The 20022-nt window shown below is 55.5% G+C and overlaps 1 protein-coding gene across 2 annotated transcripts in view; it reads right to left on the bottom strand.

Annotated features, from left to right (window-relative positions):
• Window positions 1-18948, bottom strand: part of NIBAN2 (niban apoptosis regulator 2) — a 52810-nt gene extending 33862 nt beyond the window's left edge. The window contains exon 1 of one of the 2 annotated variants that reach the window (XM_066367109.1): window positions 18706-18948. In XM_066367109.1, coding sequence (XP_066223206.1) covers window positions 18706-18760 — 55 coding nt within the window. In that variant the 5' untranslated portion in view covers window positions 18761-18948. The remainder of the gene's footprint in view (window positions 1-18705) is intronic. The other variant, XM_066367108.1, reaches the window with a different exon arrangement.
• Between the last annotated feature and the right edge of the window lie 1074 nt (window positions 18949-20022).

The raw sequence follows: 20022 nt of genomic DNA, 5'->3' as shown, positions 1-20022 counted from the left end.
GCGGCCGGGCTGGCTCACAAGGCCGCCTTTAAAGCGGTCCTCAGTTGCAAGTATTTCACCTCGGCTCGGGACCCACGTCTGGCGGGAAGGGTGGCACTGAGGCAGGAGGGCCCGGGGTGGGAGGCAGTGGCTGGAGGGCGGGCCCAGAGAAATGCCCAAAACAGGCCGACTGCAGCCCCAGCCGCCTGGACTGCCCTTTCCTTTACACCTCGAGGCTGCCTGGCAGGGAGGAAGTCAATTCCCATCTTGACACAAACAGAGGGAAACAAAAGCCCTCTCATCCCCTCCGGCCCCTCCCTCCCTGCCTGGCAGCGGCCCCGTGCCCACAGCCTACAGTTGGCAGCTTGTTCTGGATCCTAGAACCCAGGCATCCCTGCTCTCTGGGAGCACAGACCCAAGCTGGGAAGGGTGGAGAAGGGCGGCAAAGACCCCGCTGCAGCATCCCCCACCCAGGGCAGGACCGGTCTGCCCACACCTCCGCCAGGGCCAGAGCAGTGCCTGCCACACAGAGGGCACCCCTTCCGCTCCCAGGAGCACGTCTCAGGTTGGCTCCCGAGGCTGGTGTCCTGCACCATGCCCTGACATGGCCACAGCCACACCCCAGGCCAACAGAACCATGAAGGATCCAAAGGAGGGTCAAGGGCAGCTGGAGACCCCCAGAGCTGCAAGATGCCATGGCAGGACCAGCCACCTCATACCGTGTGCACCTGCTCAACTTCCCCATCCTCCTGCCCGCAGAGAGAGCCCTGGCCGGGGAGCCAGACAGACACAGAGCAAACCCCAGCTCGGCGCTTCAGTGACCTCACCTCCGAGCCTCATATTCTCTGTGCACCAGCTTCTCCCTCACACAACTGCCGTCACCAGACCAGGCACAGAGGCCACTGATCGATGCTAATGGCAGTTTCTGTGATGTGTTTCATGCCAATTAATGGAGACCAGCAAAGCAAGAACAGCAACTACATGCTTGGGGTCCAATCTTTCGGGGCCGCCAAAGGTTGACTAATCAGAAAGGAAAAATGGAGAGAGAAATGCCAATGAAGATTCTGAAAGCAAACGCCCCAAAAACGGCACGCCACACTGCATGCCACCAAACCCCAGCCGACCAAGGCCTGTCTGCTCCACGGCACCACAGGTGGGAGGTTCCTCGTCTCTCTGAGCCTGCACTTCCCACGGGGAGACCGGGCTAAGGGAGAGGCTGGATGTGCAAGTATTTTGAACTTCACAAGGGCAGCAGTGTGTCTTGCTCTCCTGGTATCTAGAATTTTTACACACACACCCTTTTTTTTTTCTTATCTTATCACACTGACTAAGACATTCAGATCAATGGAAGTCCTTTAGGGTTTCAACATCAATCTCGCTCAGTACCTGATGGATGACTCTGTAGAGGGCTGAGTACCAGGTAGGGGCTCCTCAGGGAAAGGAGGGGGAGGACTTAGCTCTTCTCCCCAGACAAGAGAGTTGGATAAGTCCCTGGGAAAATAGATGCTGAGAAAACCCAGCCATAGCAGACCAAAGCCAAACTGGAACCTGTTCTCAAGTGACCCACCAAAGACAGACACAAACTCCATAGAGGGCTTTCTATCTAAGATGCTCAGTGTGGGACAGGTAGCCCTAGGAGGTGAAGAGCTCCCCATCACGGGAGGTGTGCAAGCAGAGGCTGGATGGCCCATTGGCAAGGAGGCTGCAGAGAAGTTTCTGTCCCAGGAGGGAGGTTAACAGTAAAAACACAAATGTTGAGCCTGACCAGGCGGTAGCGCAGTGGATAGAGCGTTGGACTGGGATGCCGAGGACCCAGGTTCGAGACCCCGAGGTCGCCAGCTTGAGCGCAGGCTCATCTGGCTTGAGCAAAATAAAAAAAAAAAAAATGCTCACCAGCTTAGACCCAAGGTCGCTAGCTCCAGCAAGGGGTTACTAGGTCTGCTGAAGGCCCGCGGTCAAGGCACATATGAGAAAGCAATCAATGAACAACTAAGGTGTCGCAACGAAAAACTGATGATTGATGCTTCTCATCTCTCTCCATTCCTGTCTGTCCCTATCTATCCCTCTCTCTCTGACTCTTTCTCTTTCTCTCTGTCCCTGTAAAGGAAAAAAAAAAAATCACAAACGTTGAACCAGCAGATCCGGCTCTTCTGCTCCTGAACATGACTTCTCAAGCTTCAGTTTCTTCATCTATAAAATGGGGGGGGGGGGGGGAGCACACACCTCGAAGAGTTGCTGTGAGGACGGAATAACACTGTGAGAAGTGTTTGGCACTCTGCCTGACTGTTGGTAAGAGCCTGATAAATACCAGTTGCTGTTCTAATAAGAACCAATCACTAATAAATGCCAGTGACCGTGGTCCAACCCTAACAAAAAAAGCTAAACAGAGACCTGATCCCCCACATTTCATTAGCTGAGTGCCTCAGACACCATCCTTTTCGCTGAATCCACACACACACACACACACACTGAATCCACACACACACACACACTGAATCCACACACACACACACACTGAATCCACACACACACACACACACACACACTGAATACACACACACACACACACACACTTCTGCCTGCAGTGTTGGCTCTGAGAGCCTGAAGGCAAGTGAGGTGGGGGCAGGGGGAGGGTTCCTGCCTTCTCAAAGCCAGAGAGGGAGAGGGAGGGATGAGCCAATATGAAAATTCACTGTGTGTGCTGCTGGGCCAGAGAGAAACCCAATCTGGGACTGGAATGCCGGGGACCCTGAGCATGGTGGGGCTTTATGCAGATAGAAGATGAAAAGTTTATTCAAATAACAAGACTCCTGAGGCTGCTCTCTGAGCCGGAGGAGGCCAAGGACCCTGCCCCACCCTTGGGTCACCAGCTGCAGGACTGCTCCAGCCTCAGAGAGGCCACAGGGGAGGCACCAGAAAAATCCCCTCAGAGGCCCTGCCAGCCTCCTAGTCCGTGTTCCAGGTGCCTGCATGACTCCGTGGGAAGCTGCTCCTAGCCAGGAGGCCCGAGTTCTGTATCCACTTCCACAGGGGTCCCTTGTGGGTGAGTGGGGACAGGCATGTTATCTCCCCTGGGAGCAAAGCCAGTTCCAGGTACAGGCTCCAGGAGATTAGGCGGGCTGGGTCCCGAGCCTGGGCAAATCCTTCACACTTCCTGGCTCTCCGTTTCCTCATCTGTCCAGGGAAGGAGCTGGACTCCATTGCACTGGACCCTCAAGACCCCGACATCCTCAGACTATGACATAAGACCGCGTCCCCTCCCTAACACAGGACCCTACGGGCAGGACCAGAGGAGCCTATGGTCAGGCTTGATCAAATTGCTCCAATTCCCACCTGCCGCGCTGGGGTACTGAAAGCACTGTCCCCACCCCCAGGTCAGAACCCCCAGTTAGTCATCAGCACTACGTTGCTTTAATAATTTACTGTTCAGAGTCTATTTCCCTCACAAGGGCAGGGACCCTGTCCGTCTCGTTCCTGATCTATCCCCAGCACGGAGCACAGCACCAAGCACATAAATATTTGTCCCTGATGGTGAGATGACATCTTAGCACCTCAATTTGGTCTTCCAGCATCTTGAGACACAAGGAGAGGATGGGGTTTTCAGAAAGGCCAGCTCCGGCCTGAGGACAGACCTTTCCTTTCCCCTCTGGGCAGCATCAGCCGGTGGGGGGGGGGGGCTCTCTACTCCCAGCCAGGCGCTTCCTGGACAGGTTCCTGGACAGGTGGGGCAGGGTCTGTAGCCGCAGGGCCAGCTCCAGGTCACACATCAGCAGCAGGAGAGGTCACCACCCCATCACACCAACCAAGCTGTCACCTAAGCTCGGATCCTCAGTTTCCTCTTCCAACAGATTCTGCCAAACGATACAGCACCTGCAAAGGTCTTAGAAATTGGAGCTGAGCTGGCCCTGCACTTGAGCCTTTTCTGCCATCACAGGGCTGAAGGTGGGGGGCGGGGGAGAGCCATGCGGAGAGGCAGGAGGCCTGGGTCTGGGGACTCTCTCCTGGGCCAGGCATGCCACCCTGCTGCTGTGTCCCCCCTCAGAGGGAGACCCCAGCCCCACAGAGGGACCGTTGTATCGGCACTTTGACAAACAGCTATCAAGGTGTTGTGCACATGAGAAAGCTGCCGCCGTGGCCAGCGAGAACCATGGCCAAGCCACTCGTTTCTGGGAGTCTGGTTCCCCAATACCTGCGCTCTCTCGCCTCCGGGCCTTCACAGAGCTGCCCCCCGGCCCTGACCCTGTCTTCCTCCTTCATCCTTTAGGTCTTGCCAAAATACCCCATCCTCCAACAAGACTCTCAGAAGCTACTCTTGCTCCCTGGGCTCCCAAAGATGCCCTTACCCTCCACCTGGGCTGGGGCTCCATGCTGGGTTTGTCTTCCCAGCTAAAGGGGTCCTTGGGAGGGTGAGGACAATGGCTGCCTCCCTATAGGACACCACAGCCCCACATGGCAGCTGGCATTGAGCAAGCTCGGAATGGTAGAATGAATGGATGAATCCCACAGAAATGGTCACAGCTGTCCAACAGAGCACTGTTTACAGCAATGGAAAGCAGAAACAACCTCAGTGCCCAGCAAGAGAGGTTTGGCTAAGCAAGGTGAGATGCAAACTATGGGAGACAATGGAATATTCTGCAGCCACTCAGCACGCGGCAGGGGAGATGACAGGCACTCAGATGCTTACAGCCCACTGCTGATCACACATCAGGAAAACGCCTGAAAGTCATTCTTTCTGGGTGCTGGGATTACGTGCAAACTTTACCTTCTTCTTATTATTTATCTTTATTTTCTAATTTTTCATTGATCGATAGATACTGCTTAAGTAACGTTAAACTTAAGCTCTGATGACAGTTCTGAGAAAGCTCAAAGTCGAAGGCTCGAGCCCCAGGAACTGGGGACCAGACCTTGGGCGGATGCTGACAGGTGGGAACCACTGCAGGGTGGTTCGAGGGGAAGGGCTGAGCTCACTGCTGAGAAACCTGACCTCACCAGAGTGAGTCCAGGCTGCCTGGGCTCCCCGGAACAGGACGGAAGCCCTGACCTTGGTGGGGGCTCTGCGCCCCAAGGGCAGCGACTCTCTTCCGAGCGTTCACTCTGCACCAGGCGCCAGGCACCAGGCTGTGGCATCCCTCATAAAGCTCACAGCACTCTCAGGGATAGGGCTGGCCAGCCCCACTTGACAGAGGGGGAAAGAAAGCTGAGGCCACAGTGAAGACAGGCAGAGGGGAAGCCCAGCCTCTGCCCCACACACCTTAAGCAGCCACATGGGTCGCCTGGGGGCGTGGGGCCACTGTTTGGTGAGCAGGATTCCTGCGGGTGGTGGACTAGTGGGTTGTAGACTCTCCCAGTGAGAACCTACCCACACTCGCCCTCACTGCCTGGCACAGGGAGAGACTCCATATTGTGGAATCAATCCACCATCGCTCGCTTGAACCACCACGTCTCATCCACACACAGCCCCAGGTCCCTCCCGGGTCGAGCATAGAGGAAGCGCTCACTACCTGTTTGCTGCTATTCTTACTCACAGCAGCAGAGATCAAAATCTTCTTTCTAAAGTCCAGCCAGTAAGTGCTGATGAGAAAGGGCTCCCCACTCCCTGGTTCCTTTGCCTGGCACTCAAGGCTACACCTGCCGGGCCCCTGTCCCTCTCTCTCCAGCCATAGTCCCCCGATCCCCTCCAAGGGCAGGCAACTGTCTATGCTAAGCCACTCCTTCTACCTGTCTGTACCCCAACTCTGATGGCCAAAATCCATCCTGTCCTTCAAGACCCAAATGAAACGCTCCCCCCTTTCAGAATCTCTCCTGCTTTCTTCCTCTCTCCCAGCCTGCCCCGTGCTTTGCAACCCCCTCAGGGTCCCCATCAGGCCAAGGGGCTCAGATTCTGGAGTCAAACAGAACAATCACCCCCCCAAAAAAAAACTTCCCCAAAATATGGCCAATAGGACTATCGTGTTTAATTTAATATACTTACTGTGAAAAGGAAACTACCACCCCTAAAAAAATCTGTTAATATTTCAATGAATTTCCTTCTGTATTTTTTTCTGCACTGGTACAGATGTATACACTTGCAGACAAACAGAGCTATATCTTCACCTTATCGGCTATATATTTTGCCATTGAACACGACCTACTGGTTGACAACCCCCCTGCCCATTTTCCTGCTTTAAGCAATGCTATAACATAATGTGACCGTTGGGCCACGTTCGGGTAAATTCTCGGTGTGGAATGGCAGACAGGTTTTCCCAGGAGCTCTGAGCTGCCTTTCTGGCGTTGCCCCTACTACTGGTGGGGGGGCTGGGGAGACCCACCCTCCTCAGACAGCCATTTCTGGCCCAGCCTTTAGAACAGGGGTCCCCAAACTACGGCCCGCGGGCCGCATGCGGCCCTCTGAGGCCATTCATCTGACTACCGCACACTTCCGAAAGGGGCACCTCTTTCATTGGTGGTCAGTGAGAGGAGCACATTGACCATCTCATTAGCCAAAAGCAGGCCCATAGTTCCCATTGAAATACTGGTCAGTTTGTTGATTTAAATTTACTTGTTTTTTATTTTAAATATTGTATTTGTTCCAGTTTTGTTTTTTTACTTTAAAATAAGATATGAGCAGTGTGCATAGGGATTTGTTCATGGTTTTTTTTATAGTCCAGCCCTCCAACGGTCTGAGGGACAGTGAACTGGCCCCCTGTGTAAAAAGTTTGGGGACCTCTGCTTTAGAAGGACCCAATGCTTTATCCCAGCAGCCTCCGCATCCCACATTTCTGCCTCAGGATGCACAAAGGATTTCGAAGACTACAAACCCAGTTCCCCAGTCCGACATTTCAGTTCTGAGTCCCAGAGCTGTGTTTGTTGTCCTAAATCCCGAGAGTGACAGCCCAGGCAGGCCCGGTGTGGGGCCTCTGTCACAGCTCCCCTCCCAGGAAGGTCCTTTACCTGACACCGAACTGACGCACCAAGAGGGAAGGTACCGGGGCTTCCGCTCCCACCACTCAGGGGACCCTGGCCGAGTCCTCTGGCCCCCAGGAGCCTGTTCCCTCGTCTGTGACAGGAGAGCAAATAACAGTCTGTTGTGACGATCCCACAAACAGGGCTCCGCACGAGCCTGGCGAAGGGCCCACAGTGTGAACTCTATAGGAGGGTTGTCATTTCGTCACAAAGATGTGCCCTCTCATAATTTGTTTAATTAATGACTGGCTGATGCATCTCTCCCTGAGCACCACACAGACAGGGCCTGGGCAAGCTGGATGTGGGTGCCAAACACAACGTGTGCCCCTGGGCTTGACATGCAGCGAGTCAGGGGGCACCAGGGCCCGGGTGTCTTGTCTTGTCTCCTGCCTGTGACACCAGGGGTTCAGTCCTGCCGGCCCCAGAGGAACCGGGAACCAGTGGCTCAGCCTGACCGACAGCAAATCCTTACCCTGGTCTCTCCCGGGATGGGCATCCCCTCAGGGCTCAAGGACAAGAACAAAGGGCTCAAAGGCAGTGAGTCAGACTGAGAGGAGTACAGGCCAGGAGGAAGGAAACTGTGTGTGGTGGCATGAGCTCCGTGCCTGCGGTCTCGTACAGTGGGGCCCAAACTGCTCCTTCCAGAAGGAAGAGGGGAAGTTAGAACCAGCCAGGGCTCTGCGCTGCCTGCATCTGCCTCACCCACCCTCCTAACCCCTAACCCACACTCTGCAACCACCAGACCCTCTATCCAAATAGCCTCGGGGCCCCTATCTGGCAGGGGAGAATGTCAACCTCGTGATGACATTTATTCATTCATTCACTGCTAAGGAAGTAAAACCATTTAAACCGGTAACTGCTCATTAAAGATATTGATTATTGAGCATTTACTCTGCCCGGCGTTGTGTTAAGTATACATATAGGTAATTTATAAACACACATCGTATCATTTCAACTTTACAACCTGGTGAAGTATTATTGTCATTCTCATTTAGCAGCCCATGAAATCCAAGGGAACTGTCCTGGAATCACTTGGCTAGTGACTGCTGGAGCAAGCTCTGAGCCTTGAGGCCACAATATCCACCTCTGGGGAGCCCAAGGTGACTGAGCCCTCATGGTGTCCTATCATAGAGGAGAAAGAGAACCACAAGCCTGCAAGGTGGAGCCCAGAGGAGGGGCCCTGACCTGGCCTGCGCGGTGGGGCCGAGGGGAGAGCTCTTGGCTGCAAGGGCTAGTCCTTGGGCCCTGCAGGCCTTTCAAGGTCTGGAACTTCACCCAGAAGGCTTTCCAGAGTCTTTTATTCAACCCCTTCATGGAACCAAGGGGAAACTGAGGCCCGGGGTGGAGGCTAGACAGAGCTCCCATTCACACACAGAGCCAGACTCTCAGAAGCCACACAGTGGACTCAGGAAGAGGACAGTGGGGAGAGGAAGGGAAGGGAGTGAAGGGGCTCTGCCCCTAATCACACAGGAAGTCTGCTAGCCCACTCAGGGGGCTCCCAACCAGCCCAGCAGCCCGGCCCCACCCTGTGGGGCAGGCCCCAGAAGCAGCTCTTCTCAGAGTCTGCCGCAATCTCAACAGGAAAACAAGAAAGCTGAGCCGGGTGGCCTGCTACAGCCTGGCTTGGATTGGCGTTTGGGCTCCCAGGAGGAGCAGGCTACTTCTCAGGTCACTGAGAAAGTAACCCCTCGGCTGGGGGAAACGGGCCCGCCTCGGGCCACAAAGCCCTGAAGAGGTTCTGAGGTCCTGGCTGGCCTCAGGTCAGTGCCGAGACAAGGCTCCTGTGTGCAGCTACCCGCCTCCCATCATTCCCCACACTCTCACCGCCCTCCCTGAGAGAGGGGGTCATCCCCATTTTAGACATGGAGAACTGAGGCCCAGAGAGGGGACGCCCCTTGGCTAAAGTCACAGCCAGCTGAGACCCTGTTGGCTGAGCTGAGCCTGGAGCGCTGAGCGGTGGTCAGCCCAGGGGGTCGGGCCCCACCTTCTCCCCTCCCCTTTTCCAGGAACCATTAAGTGTGGGAGTGAAGGTGGGAGGGTAGGATAGCTTTGGCTTTTTTTAATTTCCCATAACACCTCACTGTCTGCGGGTGGACAGGCCTGGACTGTCTTTTCAGACACAGGCCTATCTGTGAGACCAGCACAGGGCCGCTTCTCTCTCTCTCTCACGAGGGCTTGTTTGTTTACTCAGTTCTCCAAATTATAACCTTGGCAGCCCCACCCAGCCACTCACTACTTCCCTGGCCAGTCCTTGTTGTCTGGGGCTGTCCATGGGGGCAGAGGAGACCCAGGAACGGGAAGGGCGTCGTGCTAGGGTCAGTGCCCTGGGTTTCCAGCCCATTTCTAGTCTCTGAGACTCTGGGTATGTCCCCTTCTCTTTCTGAGCCTCAGTTTACTCAGTAACTAAATGGGGGAAGGGCTAGGTTAGATGACTGCAGGGGGTCCTTCCTGCACCCCCCCCAAAAAAAGCAGCCAATGCCCATCAGATAAGTTCCAAACTCAGCAAGGGGGAGCTGTGGCCCAGGCAGACCCCACAAACCTTCCACGCCGGCTGCGGCTCCCCAAACCTTAGGCTCTCTTCTTTTTTTCTCCATCTACCCCTCCCCAAACATTCCCCAAAACCAAACAAAAAAGAAAAAACAAAATATGGAACAGAAGTGCAATTGTCAGCTCGCTCCCCCTCTGGCTGTCCCATCACCCCTAAGTCCCTGGTAAGCTGGGCAGGGTGACACACCCCTCCCAGAACTCAGCTAAACGGAATGGCGACTTACCGGGCCCCTGCCCATGCGCCCGAACAACTGCCTCCCAGGACCTGCAGAACACAGCCCAGAGGCAGGGATCACCTTCCAACTTTATCAACAGATGAGGCTCTGAGGACAGGAACAAGGCCACGGGGCCCCTCGGTGGCAGAAGCCAGCCGCCTCCCAGTCAAGGCCGGACACGCTGCCTCTTGAGAGGGGCTGACCGAGTGTTTAAAACCAACGTGCACTTTGTAGAACATAAGGACCCACTGTGTTTGTAACACAAACCACCTTGCATCCAGCTTGACGGAGCTTCTTGGCTGGTATTAGAACCCTGAGCTCATGTCACTGCTTTACAGCCACCACCTAGCTTAGGCCTGAGGTTTCATCCCCACCACCCTGCACAAGACGGCTCCTTCCTCAGCAAGATGCCATCGTGCCACAAATACCTGCTGAGCACCTACCTGTGCTGTGCCATCAGTGCAATCCAAGGCCCATAGGCTCCCAAGAGGGCAGAGCTAGAAGGGCACTAGAGAGTGTCCACGTGCCCATTGCACAGAAAGGCAAAATGAGGCCAGAGAAGAAGAACGGTTTGCCAAAGGTCCCCTGACTCTTCACCTCCAGCCTGTACCCATAAATGGCTCCTGCAAGGTGGGGTGGATTAGAAGCAAGTGGAGCACACGGAGATGAGTAGTTTCCTGCCCAAGAGACTCCTCCTGCAGAAGATTCTAGCTTAACAAACTTGGCTGGGCACAGGCAGCTCTGTTCTCTGTGGGGCGTGGGGAAGATGGGCAGAAGCTGCAATAGGTTTGGGCACAGATGTGTTGGTGGGAAAGTGGGGCTCGTACTTCCCAAAACACAGTTCATTCTTCCTCTGCCCCTTCTGAATGCCCAGTTACCCGCTGGAGCCCCCGCCGCTGCACATGGACCCTGCACCCGGGGCCACGGCCCAAGCCCTGCACTTTGATCTCCCTGAGAGGAGGGACTCCCTCGGCCAGCCCTATCACGGACCATCTACAACAATAACAGCTAATAACAGTAGGAGCCAATGCTTCCTTCCACGTGAAGAACTCTACCCACACCATCTCAGGGATCCTTCATGACAACCGAGCAGGTCTGGGCTCCCGCTGTGCCCACCTTATAGATAAGGAACCTGCAGCCCAGAAAAGGGAAGGGACCTGTCAAATAACAAACAAGGTGGTTGAGACAAGATCTTAAAACTAGGTTCTCAGAACCCGGGTCTAATCCTCTTCCTTCCCACTCTGCCCTTGGAAGAGAAGAAGGTTCTCATGCTCAGAGCTGCCCGGGAAGGACAGGAAGGGGTCTCCTGTCATAGGAGGAATGGGAGCAAAGGTGCCCTACTGGCCACCTTGATAAAACCACCTATGGATCCATCAGCAGCCCAGCAGGGCCAAGAGGGATAGGCAACAGATCCCTCCGACCTCACACATCACCACCGCAGAGGCCTGGTCGTTCCACCTTCCCCATATACAGTCCCCTGACCGGGCCCCCAGCCACATTGCCTCTCCCCCAACCCTCCCATCCTCCCTCATGCACAGCTGACCTACCTATGCCACTCTGCCTGCACATGCCTCTGAGGCCTCCCCCTGATCCTCAGGAAAAAGTCCCTGTGCCCCCCTCTACATCACCCTATCCCCCCTCACCTGCTGGGCCAGGACCTCCCCTCACTCTTTCCCTCAGGTCTACGCGGCTGAGAAGGGCAGGGCCATGTAGGAGTCTGTGCATCAGTATGTCCCTGGTGCCTAGCACGGCGCCTGGCACACACAGGTGCTTAATAATTTTTAATTGAATGAATAAGAAAATGAGCAAGTGTGTCTGGGGCCAGAGCTCATATGCCCCTTTGGGGTCTTACAGGCATGCAGACGGGGACCCTCAACCTCAACTTCTCACATCCAAACCCACCCAGTCCTGCCTTTGGAAAGTGCCCAAGTCCCCGAGGAGAGGTTCTCAGACGCAGAGAATTCCCACGAGTAGACGCTGGTCTTCGAGTAACAGTTGTGGAGAAAAGGCAGAGTCACAGCCGTCAGTCCAGAGTCACGCAGCACATGGTCAACAGGACCAGGCTCCAGACCCAAACGGCTACTTCTGAACATGTGGCCAGGCATGGAGGGGTGTGTTCCCATCTGTCTGTCACCCATTTATCCTGTGTGCCCTGCCCAGTGCTGGGCACAGTATGGACAATGTTGTTGAATGACTGACTCTGTTGAGTACATGGCCCATGTTGCACTATCCTCCAGGTACCTGCTAACGGCCACAGGTGTCTAGAGCCACAGGCTGGTGCCCCTCAACCTGGGGCATGCCACCTTCCAGGGCACGCGGAAGGGGGCTGAGGGCGCCTGTGGCCCCAGGACAGACCTGGAAAATCTCCCTCAATAAAGGGCCCACCAGAACAGCTACCACTGACTGTTCTAACCACTCACCAGCCCGTGCTGCACTGGGCAGGGACTGACACTCTGGGTCCTCCTCACTACTATTATCCCCTCTCCAGAGGAAGCTGTAGCTCAGAGAAGGTAACCAACTTGTCCCAAAACACCAGTCCTGCCGGCAGAGCTGGGTCTCGAACCCGAGCAGTCTGACTAAGGAGCCTCGCCCCGAACTTCTCAACTCCCTGCTTCTTCTAACTTACCATCCACTGTGTCACTAGGCAGTGGGCCAGAGGTAGTGTCTCACCAACCCTGGATGGTTCCCAGGGGGTGGGACCACGTGCCCTGGAGAGGTAGGCACTTCCTGCTCTTCCAGTTTTAAAATCTGTGAGATCAGAAAATTGCAGCCTTCCTGACTCAGGGCCTAAGATTCTACCAGGAGGGGGCTCTGCTCTGCCCCTCCCTCAAGGGTGTCCACGGAGGCCACTGCCTTCCTGATTCCTTAGAACTGCCCTGCACCAGCTACAGAAAACCCAGCTCCCCCCCCCCCCTGCAGGGAAGTGGACGGGGTGGGGCGGGGGAAGGGAAAAGCAGCTCAGGAATTTGTGCAACCCGCAGGATGCTGCTGCTGGAGACCCAGGGCAAAGTGAGTCATGCGCTCTGCCTGCGGAGGAGGAGGGGGCGACGTGAGGAGAACAGGACTGGCCAAGGAGAGGCCAGAGGCCCCAGCTGAGTAACGACGGGAGGGATAGATTGGTGCCACCACCTACGGGACCTCTGACACACACACACACACACACACACACACACACACACACACACACCCGCTCTGTTCCCACCGCCTTGCCCCATCCATCCCCAGGCCCCCTCCCCTCTCTGCCTGCTCCTTTCAGGGCCTTTTCCATGGAGCTCGCCTGCCCATTCTGGGCACCGGGAAACACCAAGTCCCAGTGGAGCTCGTTTTTAACAGCTAAGACCTCGTCGGACTTCCTGGTCTGGGCCTGGGCCTGCCATTGGCTTGCTCTACCCCACCTGCAAAATGTTGGGGGGGGGGCGGACGGTGAGGATTCAATGAGGTACACATACAGGCAAAGGAAGGCTTGGCACATAGTAAGTGTTCAGTAAAGGGTGACTAATCTTACAGGTACTGTTCAGAGCCTATCTGATACAGCCCTTCCCTACTCCATTAACCACACAGGGAGACATACTGATGGAGTCTCTACAGGAACGAGCTGTGGAAGCAACCAGAGTAAGCGGTCCCACGCACCCAAAGGCCAATGTCATCAGCCCATGTCCCCAGCTCACAGGCAGCCCCTCTGAGCCCGCTCCCCTATGGAAAGATGCTCAGAGGTGTCAAGGGCTCCCAGGAAGGAGCCTCCCCTGCCATGCCCAGGTGGGTATAAGCTGCCAGGGGAGACCAGGGCCAGAGGATGGGGAGAGCAGAAAAGGAAGCCAACACAGTGACTCGGTTTGCCCGTGAGAGCCAACTGATTGGTCACCCAGTGAAGTGTGGCAATGTCTGGCATTAGGGGAAAGACTAAGAAAATGGCCTTTCAGTATGGATGGCCGCGGGTGGCACAAGATGCTGCCTTTGGGAGGTTCAGTGACCTATAAACCACTTAGTGGAAGAGGCAAGACGCAAACTGAGCCATGGTCTCAGCAACGTATAATAATAAACACAGAAGGGAAAGCCCACTCAGGAGTGAAGTTGTTATCACAGGATGGCAAGCGACTTCTATTCTTGTCTAAACTTCACTCCTCAGAGGCAGGGAGGGCGGGCCGTGGCCCAGTTTGGGTTTAGAAAGGTCTCTTTGGCAGTGTGTATGGGAAGAATGGAGCGGTAAAGGGGGAAGATGGAGTGGGGAGACAGAAAGCAGCCTCTAGCAGACAAGGCCGCGGGCCTCAGCAGTGAGAAAGGACAGAGCGGAGGCTGGACAGAGGGGGAGGGCAGGGTCAACGCCAACAAAAGCACATTATGTAACAGACACAAGAGCAAAGCAGAATCCCCAGACGTTTCACCCCAGGGACTGACCCAGACCGTGGCTAAGGGCAGCAGCCCAGGTGGAGCCGGGCACTGCTTCCGGCCAGCCTGGTCTCTCCATGCAGCCCAGGCAGCAACTAGGAAGCCACACACCTGGGAGGGGGGCACAAAAGCAGATACCTCCTTCTCTTCACTCCTCAGACCTACAGCCATTTCCCAATGTGGAGAGGTAGGTTTTTAAAGTCAATTTGGAAAAAGGCATTCATTGTTTTTGCTCAATCAACAAACAGGACACTCGTACTGGGTACGTACCAACAGGAAGGAGTGTAAATGTTTACAGCCTTTATGTGTCACTACATCAAAACAGGATCCAGGAGTTCCATTTTGAGGCCTCCGTGATACTAGAATCAGGCACCGGCTATGTGCAAAGAGGTCTGGGCAGCACGGTGATTGCTAGCCAAACATTGAAAACGACCCAAACGTCCAGTAACCGGACTGGGTAAATAAACCACGCCATGCCCAGGGAGAAACCCACGACAGAAGAACAATGCAAACGCATGTGTTCTGGCACGGAGACATGCTCACAATATACTGAATGAAAAAACTCAAACCACAGAAACATATCATTGGACCTCCTTTATAAACTACATGTGTACACAGAGCTGTATGTTTGGAAACAATGACATGCCAACCCTGAGTGATTTCTTCTGGAAATGGAACTGAAGGGTGGGAAGACGGAAGGGGCTTCCGGTTTTCTACCGTACACCCCACGTGTGTGTGCAATGCCTCTGTAACCAGTGTCTGCAGTGGCTGCCGAGTGGGGAGGATTGGAGGAAACGGGCGTGACTACCAATGGAGAGAGGGTTTCTTTCAGGGGTGATGAGAGCATTTTAAAATCGATTGGGGTGATGGTTGCACAAGTCTGTGAATATGTATAAAAACACCTTGACTTATTGTATACTTCAAAGCAGATGAATTGTCTGGCAGGTGAATTATGTTTCAATAAAGCTGCTATTTCAAAAAAGAATTAGCAAGGGGAAAGGTGAGCCTGGTAGAAGGGAAGAACACAGGCATGTGCAGACTCCCTCACCAGCCCTCGCAGGTAATAAACTTTAGGGTAGTGTGTGTATGGAGGGGGCACTCCTCCGTCCCCACAATTCCATCCTGGTCAATAGAATTTCTGGAGCAATGGCGGAGTTCCTCAAGGCTTTCCTAGAGGCAGCCAGACCCCTCCGGGCAATGCCAGGTTTCCTGCCGAAGGCATAGCACCCAGCCCGGACTTGCACATTTTGAGTGACAGTGAGCTCACTCCCTTACCTGCCTCATCTTGATTTACATGGCTCAGACCATCCACAAAAAAATCCCTCCTATAGCTCCGCCGTGAGCCACCCAGGCACTTCCATTCTCTTGTCCCAGTTCTGTCCCCTGGGCCGAACCCCAACTCTCCATGTCCTAGTTCCTTGTAGGGTACCCCATCACTGCCTTCCTGCTCCAGATAACGCACACCCATCTCACACATATGCCAACACAGAAAGAACCTGGTCATCAAGGTTTCTTTCTTTTTTTTCTTTTTAAAAAAATTTTTTTTTATTTATTCATTTTAGAGAGGAGAGGGAGAGATAGAGAGAGAGAAGGGGGGAGGAGCTGGAAGCATCAACTCCCATATGTGCCTTGACCAGGCAAGCCCAGGGTTTCGAACTGGCGACCTCAGCCATTTCCAGGTCGACGCTTTATCCACTGCGCCACCACAGGTCAGGCATCAAGGTTTCTTAAGACCTGCTGGACTCTTGAATCCAGGGACCCTGACCCCAGGGACTGAACAACTGTTGGAGAATGGGAACCTAAAACCACAGATACAATTGCTATCTTCAAACTCCAAACATCTGGCTACTCCTTGCCTACTAGAGAATCAACAACAGAGAGTAAATGACAATCTCTATAGTAGCAATTGTTTGCTGAGCACTTACTATGCCCCAAGCACTGGGCTGAGTTTCTTACCTTTCTTATCTTATTAAATCCTTGCAACAGTACCTAGTAGGAAGTTGCTATTATTCTCATTTTACAGATAAGAAAATTAAGATTAAGATGGGCTGGCCCAAAGTCCCGCCAGCTAACACACTGCGGAGTCAAAGTGGGGACCCTGATCTGGCTCATATTAGGAGGAGACTTTTGGGGGAAATTTGGGATCATTAGGCCCTCAGAGCTGAATGGGCTCAACTCCAGTTCTCAACTAGGGAAACTGAGAGCAGGAAAGCTAGTGACTGCCTGAGGTTACCCAGGCCCACTGGCTCCTAGGCCAGGGCTCTTTCCTCCAAGCAAACTCCCTCATGAAAGCAGAAGGAAATCATCCTGCCATCAGCCCCACGGGGCCCTGGTGTGAGAACAAGCCCCTGCTTGCCAGAGGCTTTGAAATCCCAGGATGAAAGGCACTGCACAGCAAAACAGCACTGTGGGCAGAAGCGCGCCTGACCCCTGCCAGGACTTGCCGGCTGGCATTCACCTGCTCACCTGCTCGGGGGCTGGGCCAGCCAAGCCGCAGAACCCTAGCAGGCCTTGGAGCTCAGAGCACTGCGGGAAGGGGTGTTCCAACCCCTGACGTTTCTACAGGGGTGGCCCCAGGTGTCCTGGGCGAAGAACTAGGCCCCAGGTAGGGAGGGTGCCGGAATTTTAATTGTCTGGCATGAAAGTGCCCACTGCTCCTTGGGTGGAGTGAAGAGAGTGCAGGATCCCCGGAGGTGGCAAAGGCATGCCCTCATTCCCACCCGCAGAGGTTTCTAAGGCGGCTCACTTCCCTGGGAGGGGGCTGGAGGCTTGCTGGCTTCCTCCCCAGCCCACCTGCCACCCCTACACTTCAGGAGCCCCCTCAGGTGAGCCTGGAGCAGGAATTTGAGGCATTTGAAGGGGGTTATTAATAGCACTGAAGTGTTGAGAAGAGGGAGGCCAGCAGGCTCTGGATGGGCACAACCCTCTTCCACCCAGCCTGGTATCCACAAAACAAACCCAACCCTGTCCAAGAGGACACTTCACCTTTTGTGGTCTCAGCCTCCTCCCTGTAAATGGAGGAGGGGAGGTGCTGGCAGCGCTCAGTCCAGGAGGTGGGGGGGGGGGGGGGGAGACAGAGTGGGTGTGGGGAAAGGAAAAACCCCACTGAAGAAAATACAGCAGAGAGCCAGAGTGGGTGTGGGAAAAGGAAAAACCCCACTGAAGAAAGTGAAGCACACCCCACCCCAGCCGGGTGAGGGGCCCCAACAGGAGGTCCTGAATGGATGGACTGTTACAGAGCCCTAGGAGGCTGCCACCGACTGGGAGGGGACAGGAAGACTCCGCCCTGGCCTTCCTCCTCCCAGAGTCCTTGTCCTACAAGCAAGAGTTCCAGGACTTAACCCCCTGCTGGTCCAAGGCTGGGGAGGGAGGGTCTGACTCACTTCTACATCACCCTGATCCCAGGCCCTGCCTCAGCCCCTGCTACAAAAGGCGAGCTTAGGCCGTGGGCCCCGGGCCACAGTTACTAGACAAGCCTTCCCCAGCAGGTTCTGTGTGCTCCAAGGGGGTGGAACACGAAGTTAAGGGCCACTTGGTCCCTGTTTTTAAGGGGTACTAGCGGGCAGAACACAGCTGTGAAATTCTACAGGACTGCAGGGCACATCAAGATAAGTGTAAGCGGACACAGTGCTCTGGGCACACCGGTCAGGAAGAGGCAAATACAGTCAAGAGGAACAGTCTCCTCTTTACCCAGGCTGTCCCCACTCCCCACAGGGACCACCAGCAGCCTGTGCATTGGTGCCTCCTCTCTGCCAGGTCCTGTGCTAGGCAAGCTACATAAAGTAGCTCACTTAAGTCTCTCAATTCATAACTAAGAAGGAATCATTCACCCCATTTCAAAGAGTAGAAAACCGAAGTGCCAGGACATTAAAAGACTTGTCCAAGACCTTACCGCTGGGAAACACACGCTGGGGTTCCACCCAGAGGGCCTCATCCAGGGTAGGAGAGGTGAGCCACCGAGCAGAGTTTACCAGGCAGCCTGGGATTCTCACCCTCTCTCCATTCTCTGGGGTTGAGGGAGGAGGAACCCAGGACTGCTGCAATCACCAAGTCTCCCCAGGGAGCAGCAGGAGAACCCTGCTGAGCCTGAGCCCAAGGACAGGGGCTCTGACTCACCCCTCCTGTGCACCTAAGGTCCCAGGCATTGAGGGGCCCATCCGCAGAAGCCTCAGCCACGTGTACTTGGGCTGGGCTGGGCTGGGATGGGCTGGGGCTCCGGCAAGCTGGAGACTGGGACAATTAGGGAAGAAGGTCAGGACACGCTGGTCCAGTGGGCCAGGAAATGCTTCCGGGCGGGGATACCCGAGGTGGGGGGAGGCTGCGACCCCTCCCACAGCTCGATTGGGGTAGTGTGTAGGGAGATCCGACAGGACTGGCTCCAAGGGGGTCCCATTAGAGAAGGGTGGTTCAAGTCCCCTGGGGGGGGGGGGTGATCTCAGAAGAGGTTGAGAAGGGGCGCCTAGACGTGGAGGAAACAAGCTCGGACGTCAGGATTGATCTCCAGCCATTCCCGCCCTAGCCGGGGCCTGACTCTCGGGAGACCCCAGCCCCAGTGTGAACTGCGGGCCGGAGGTGGGGGCGTGGCCGGGGGATCCCGGTTGGACCCCGGGCGCGCACTGTGCCGCGCAGGACTCACCTGCGATGTGCTGGCGCCGGGCGTCGTCCAGGTGCGTGGACAGCACGTCCCCCATGCTGAAGAAGAGCCGCGGCCCGATCCGGCCGCCACCCGCCGCTGCCCGTGTTGCTCAGGCGGACGCCGCTGGCGCCATGGAGCCTGGCCTGCCCTGTTCCCGCCGATCCCTTCGCCCTGCCTGCGGCCTCCACTCCGCCAAGCGCTGCGGCTCCGGCCGCTTGGGTCCTGGGCAGCCTCAGCCCCAGCCCCAGCCCCGCCGTGCCCCGCCCCACCAGGCCCCGCCCCCGGATCCGAGCTCCACCCCCTCTCCGACCGCGGGTGGGCGGGGCAGGGGGCAGACAACGCCGGGACTGCTGGCTAGACGAGACAAAGAGCAGATCCGAGGAAGGGAGACCCGGGAGAGACGCGAGGAGGGGCACCGGACCCGGACCGAACCGAGAAAAGAGATGGGGCTGGTGGGGGCAGCTGAAAGAACGGGGAGCGGGGTGCCCCTGGGTGTCACTTTCTCCGTTTCCTGCGCGTGGAGAGAACCACGGCAAGGAGGACTTGGACTGGTAGGGGACACTAGGCCTAAGTGCGGGAACTCCGCGTTCGCGCCCCACTCCTGCCCCCTTCCCTGCACCATGCCCTCCTGCTCCCAGCCCCGCCCCGCCCGCCTCTGCCCGATCTAAGAAAGTTCCCTGGCCTTGATCCGACCTGCCCCAGAAGGTGTGCCCTCCGGTCTTGCACAATATAGTGAGGGTAAAAAGGAGGGGGCAGGGAGGGCTCGGGCTCACAGGCATTCCTGGTCCCAGTGCCGGGAGGACATTACTCAGGCTTAGCATATGGGTATCTTCCCTCGGGAGGGAGGTAGCTCGTGGGACAGGCCAAGTGAGGAATGGAAAAAATAATAGCTCTTTACAGTTTGCATAAGGCTCAGATTCAAAACCCACGGACCAGCATGGATTTAAGAGTGCCAGGCCTTCGTGGCTGGGGTTGGGTGGATCACTGGTACCAGAGGAATGTGTCTCAACCCTATCCTCAGGACCTCCCAAAATAGGGTAGGTGAGTTAGCAACCATGATTCCCAGCTTATGGACTGGGGTGGCAGAGGCCTTCCTTGGCTGCTGACACTCACACCTTCTGTCCTGCACCTCAAGGGTCATCCAGTTTCTGCTTGCTGACCTCGGTGACTAAGCACTCACCACTTGTGCGTGCATCCCACCCTGTAATTAGACAGCTCTTATTGTGACTGTGACATAGGCAGAAAATGATGGTAATAAAAGTTAACATTACTGAACACAGATACTTCAGTCCTGTCAACACCACCAGATTTGAAATT

This window comes from Saccopteryx leptura, chromosome 2, assembly GCF_036850995.1.
Source record: "Saccopteryx leptura isolate mSacLep1 chromosome 2, mSacLep1_pri_phased_curated, whole genome shotgun sequence".
In the NCBI taxonomy this organism is placed as follows: Eukaryota; Metazoa; Chordata; class Mammalia; order Chiroptera; family Emballonuridae; genus Saccopteryx; species Saccopteryx leptura.
Note: the sequence above shows the minus strand (reverse complement) of the source record. Positions and strands in the feature narration are given on the sequence as shown.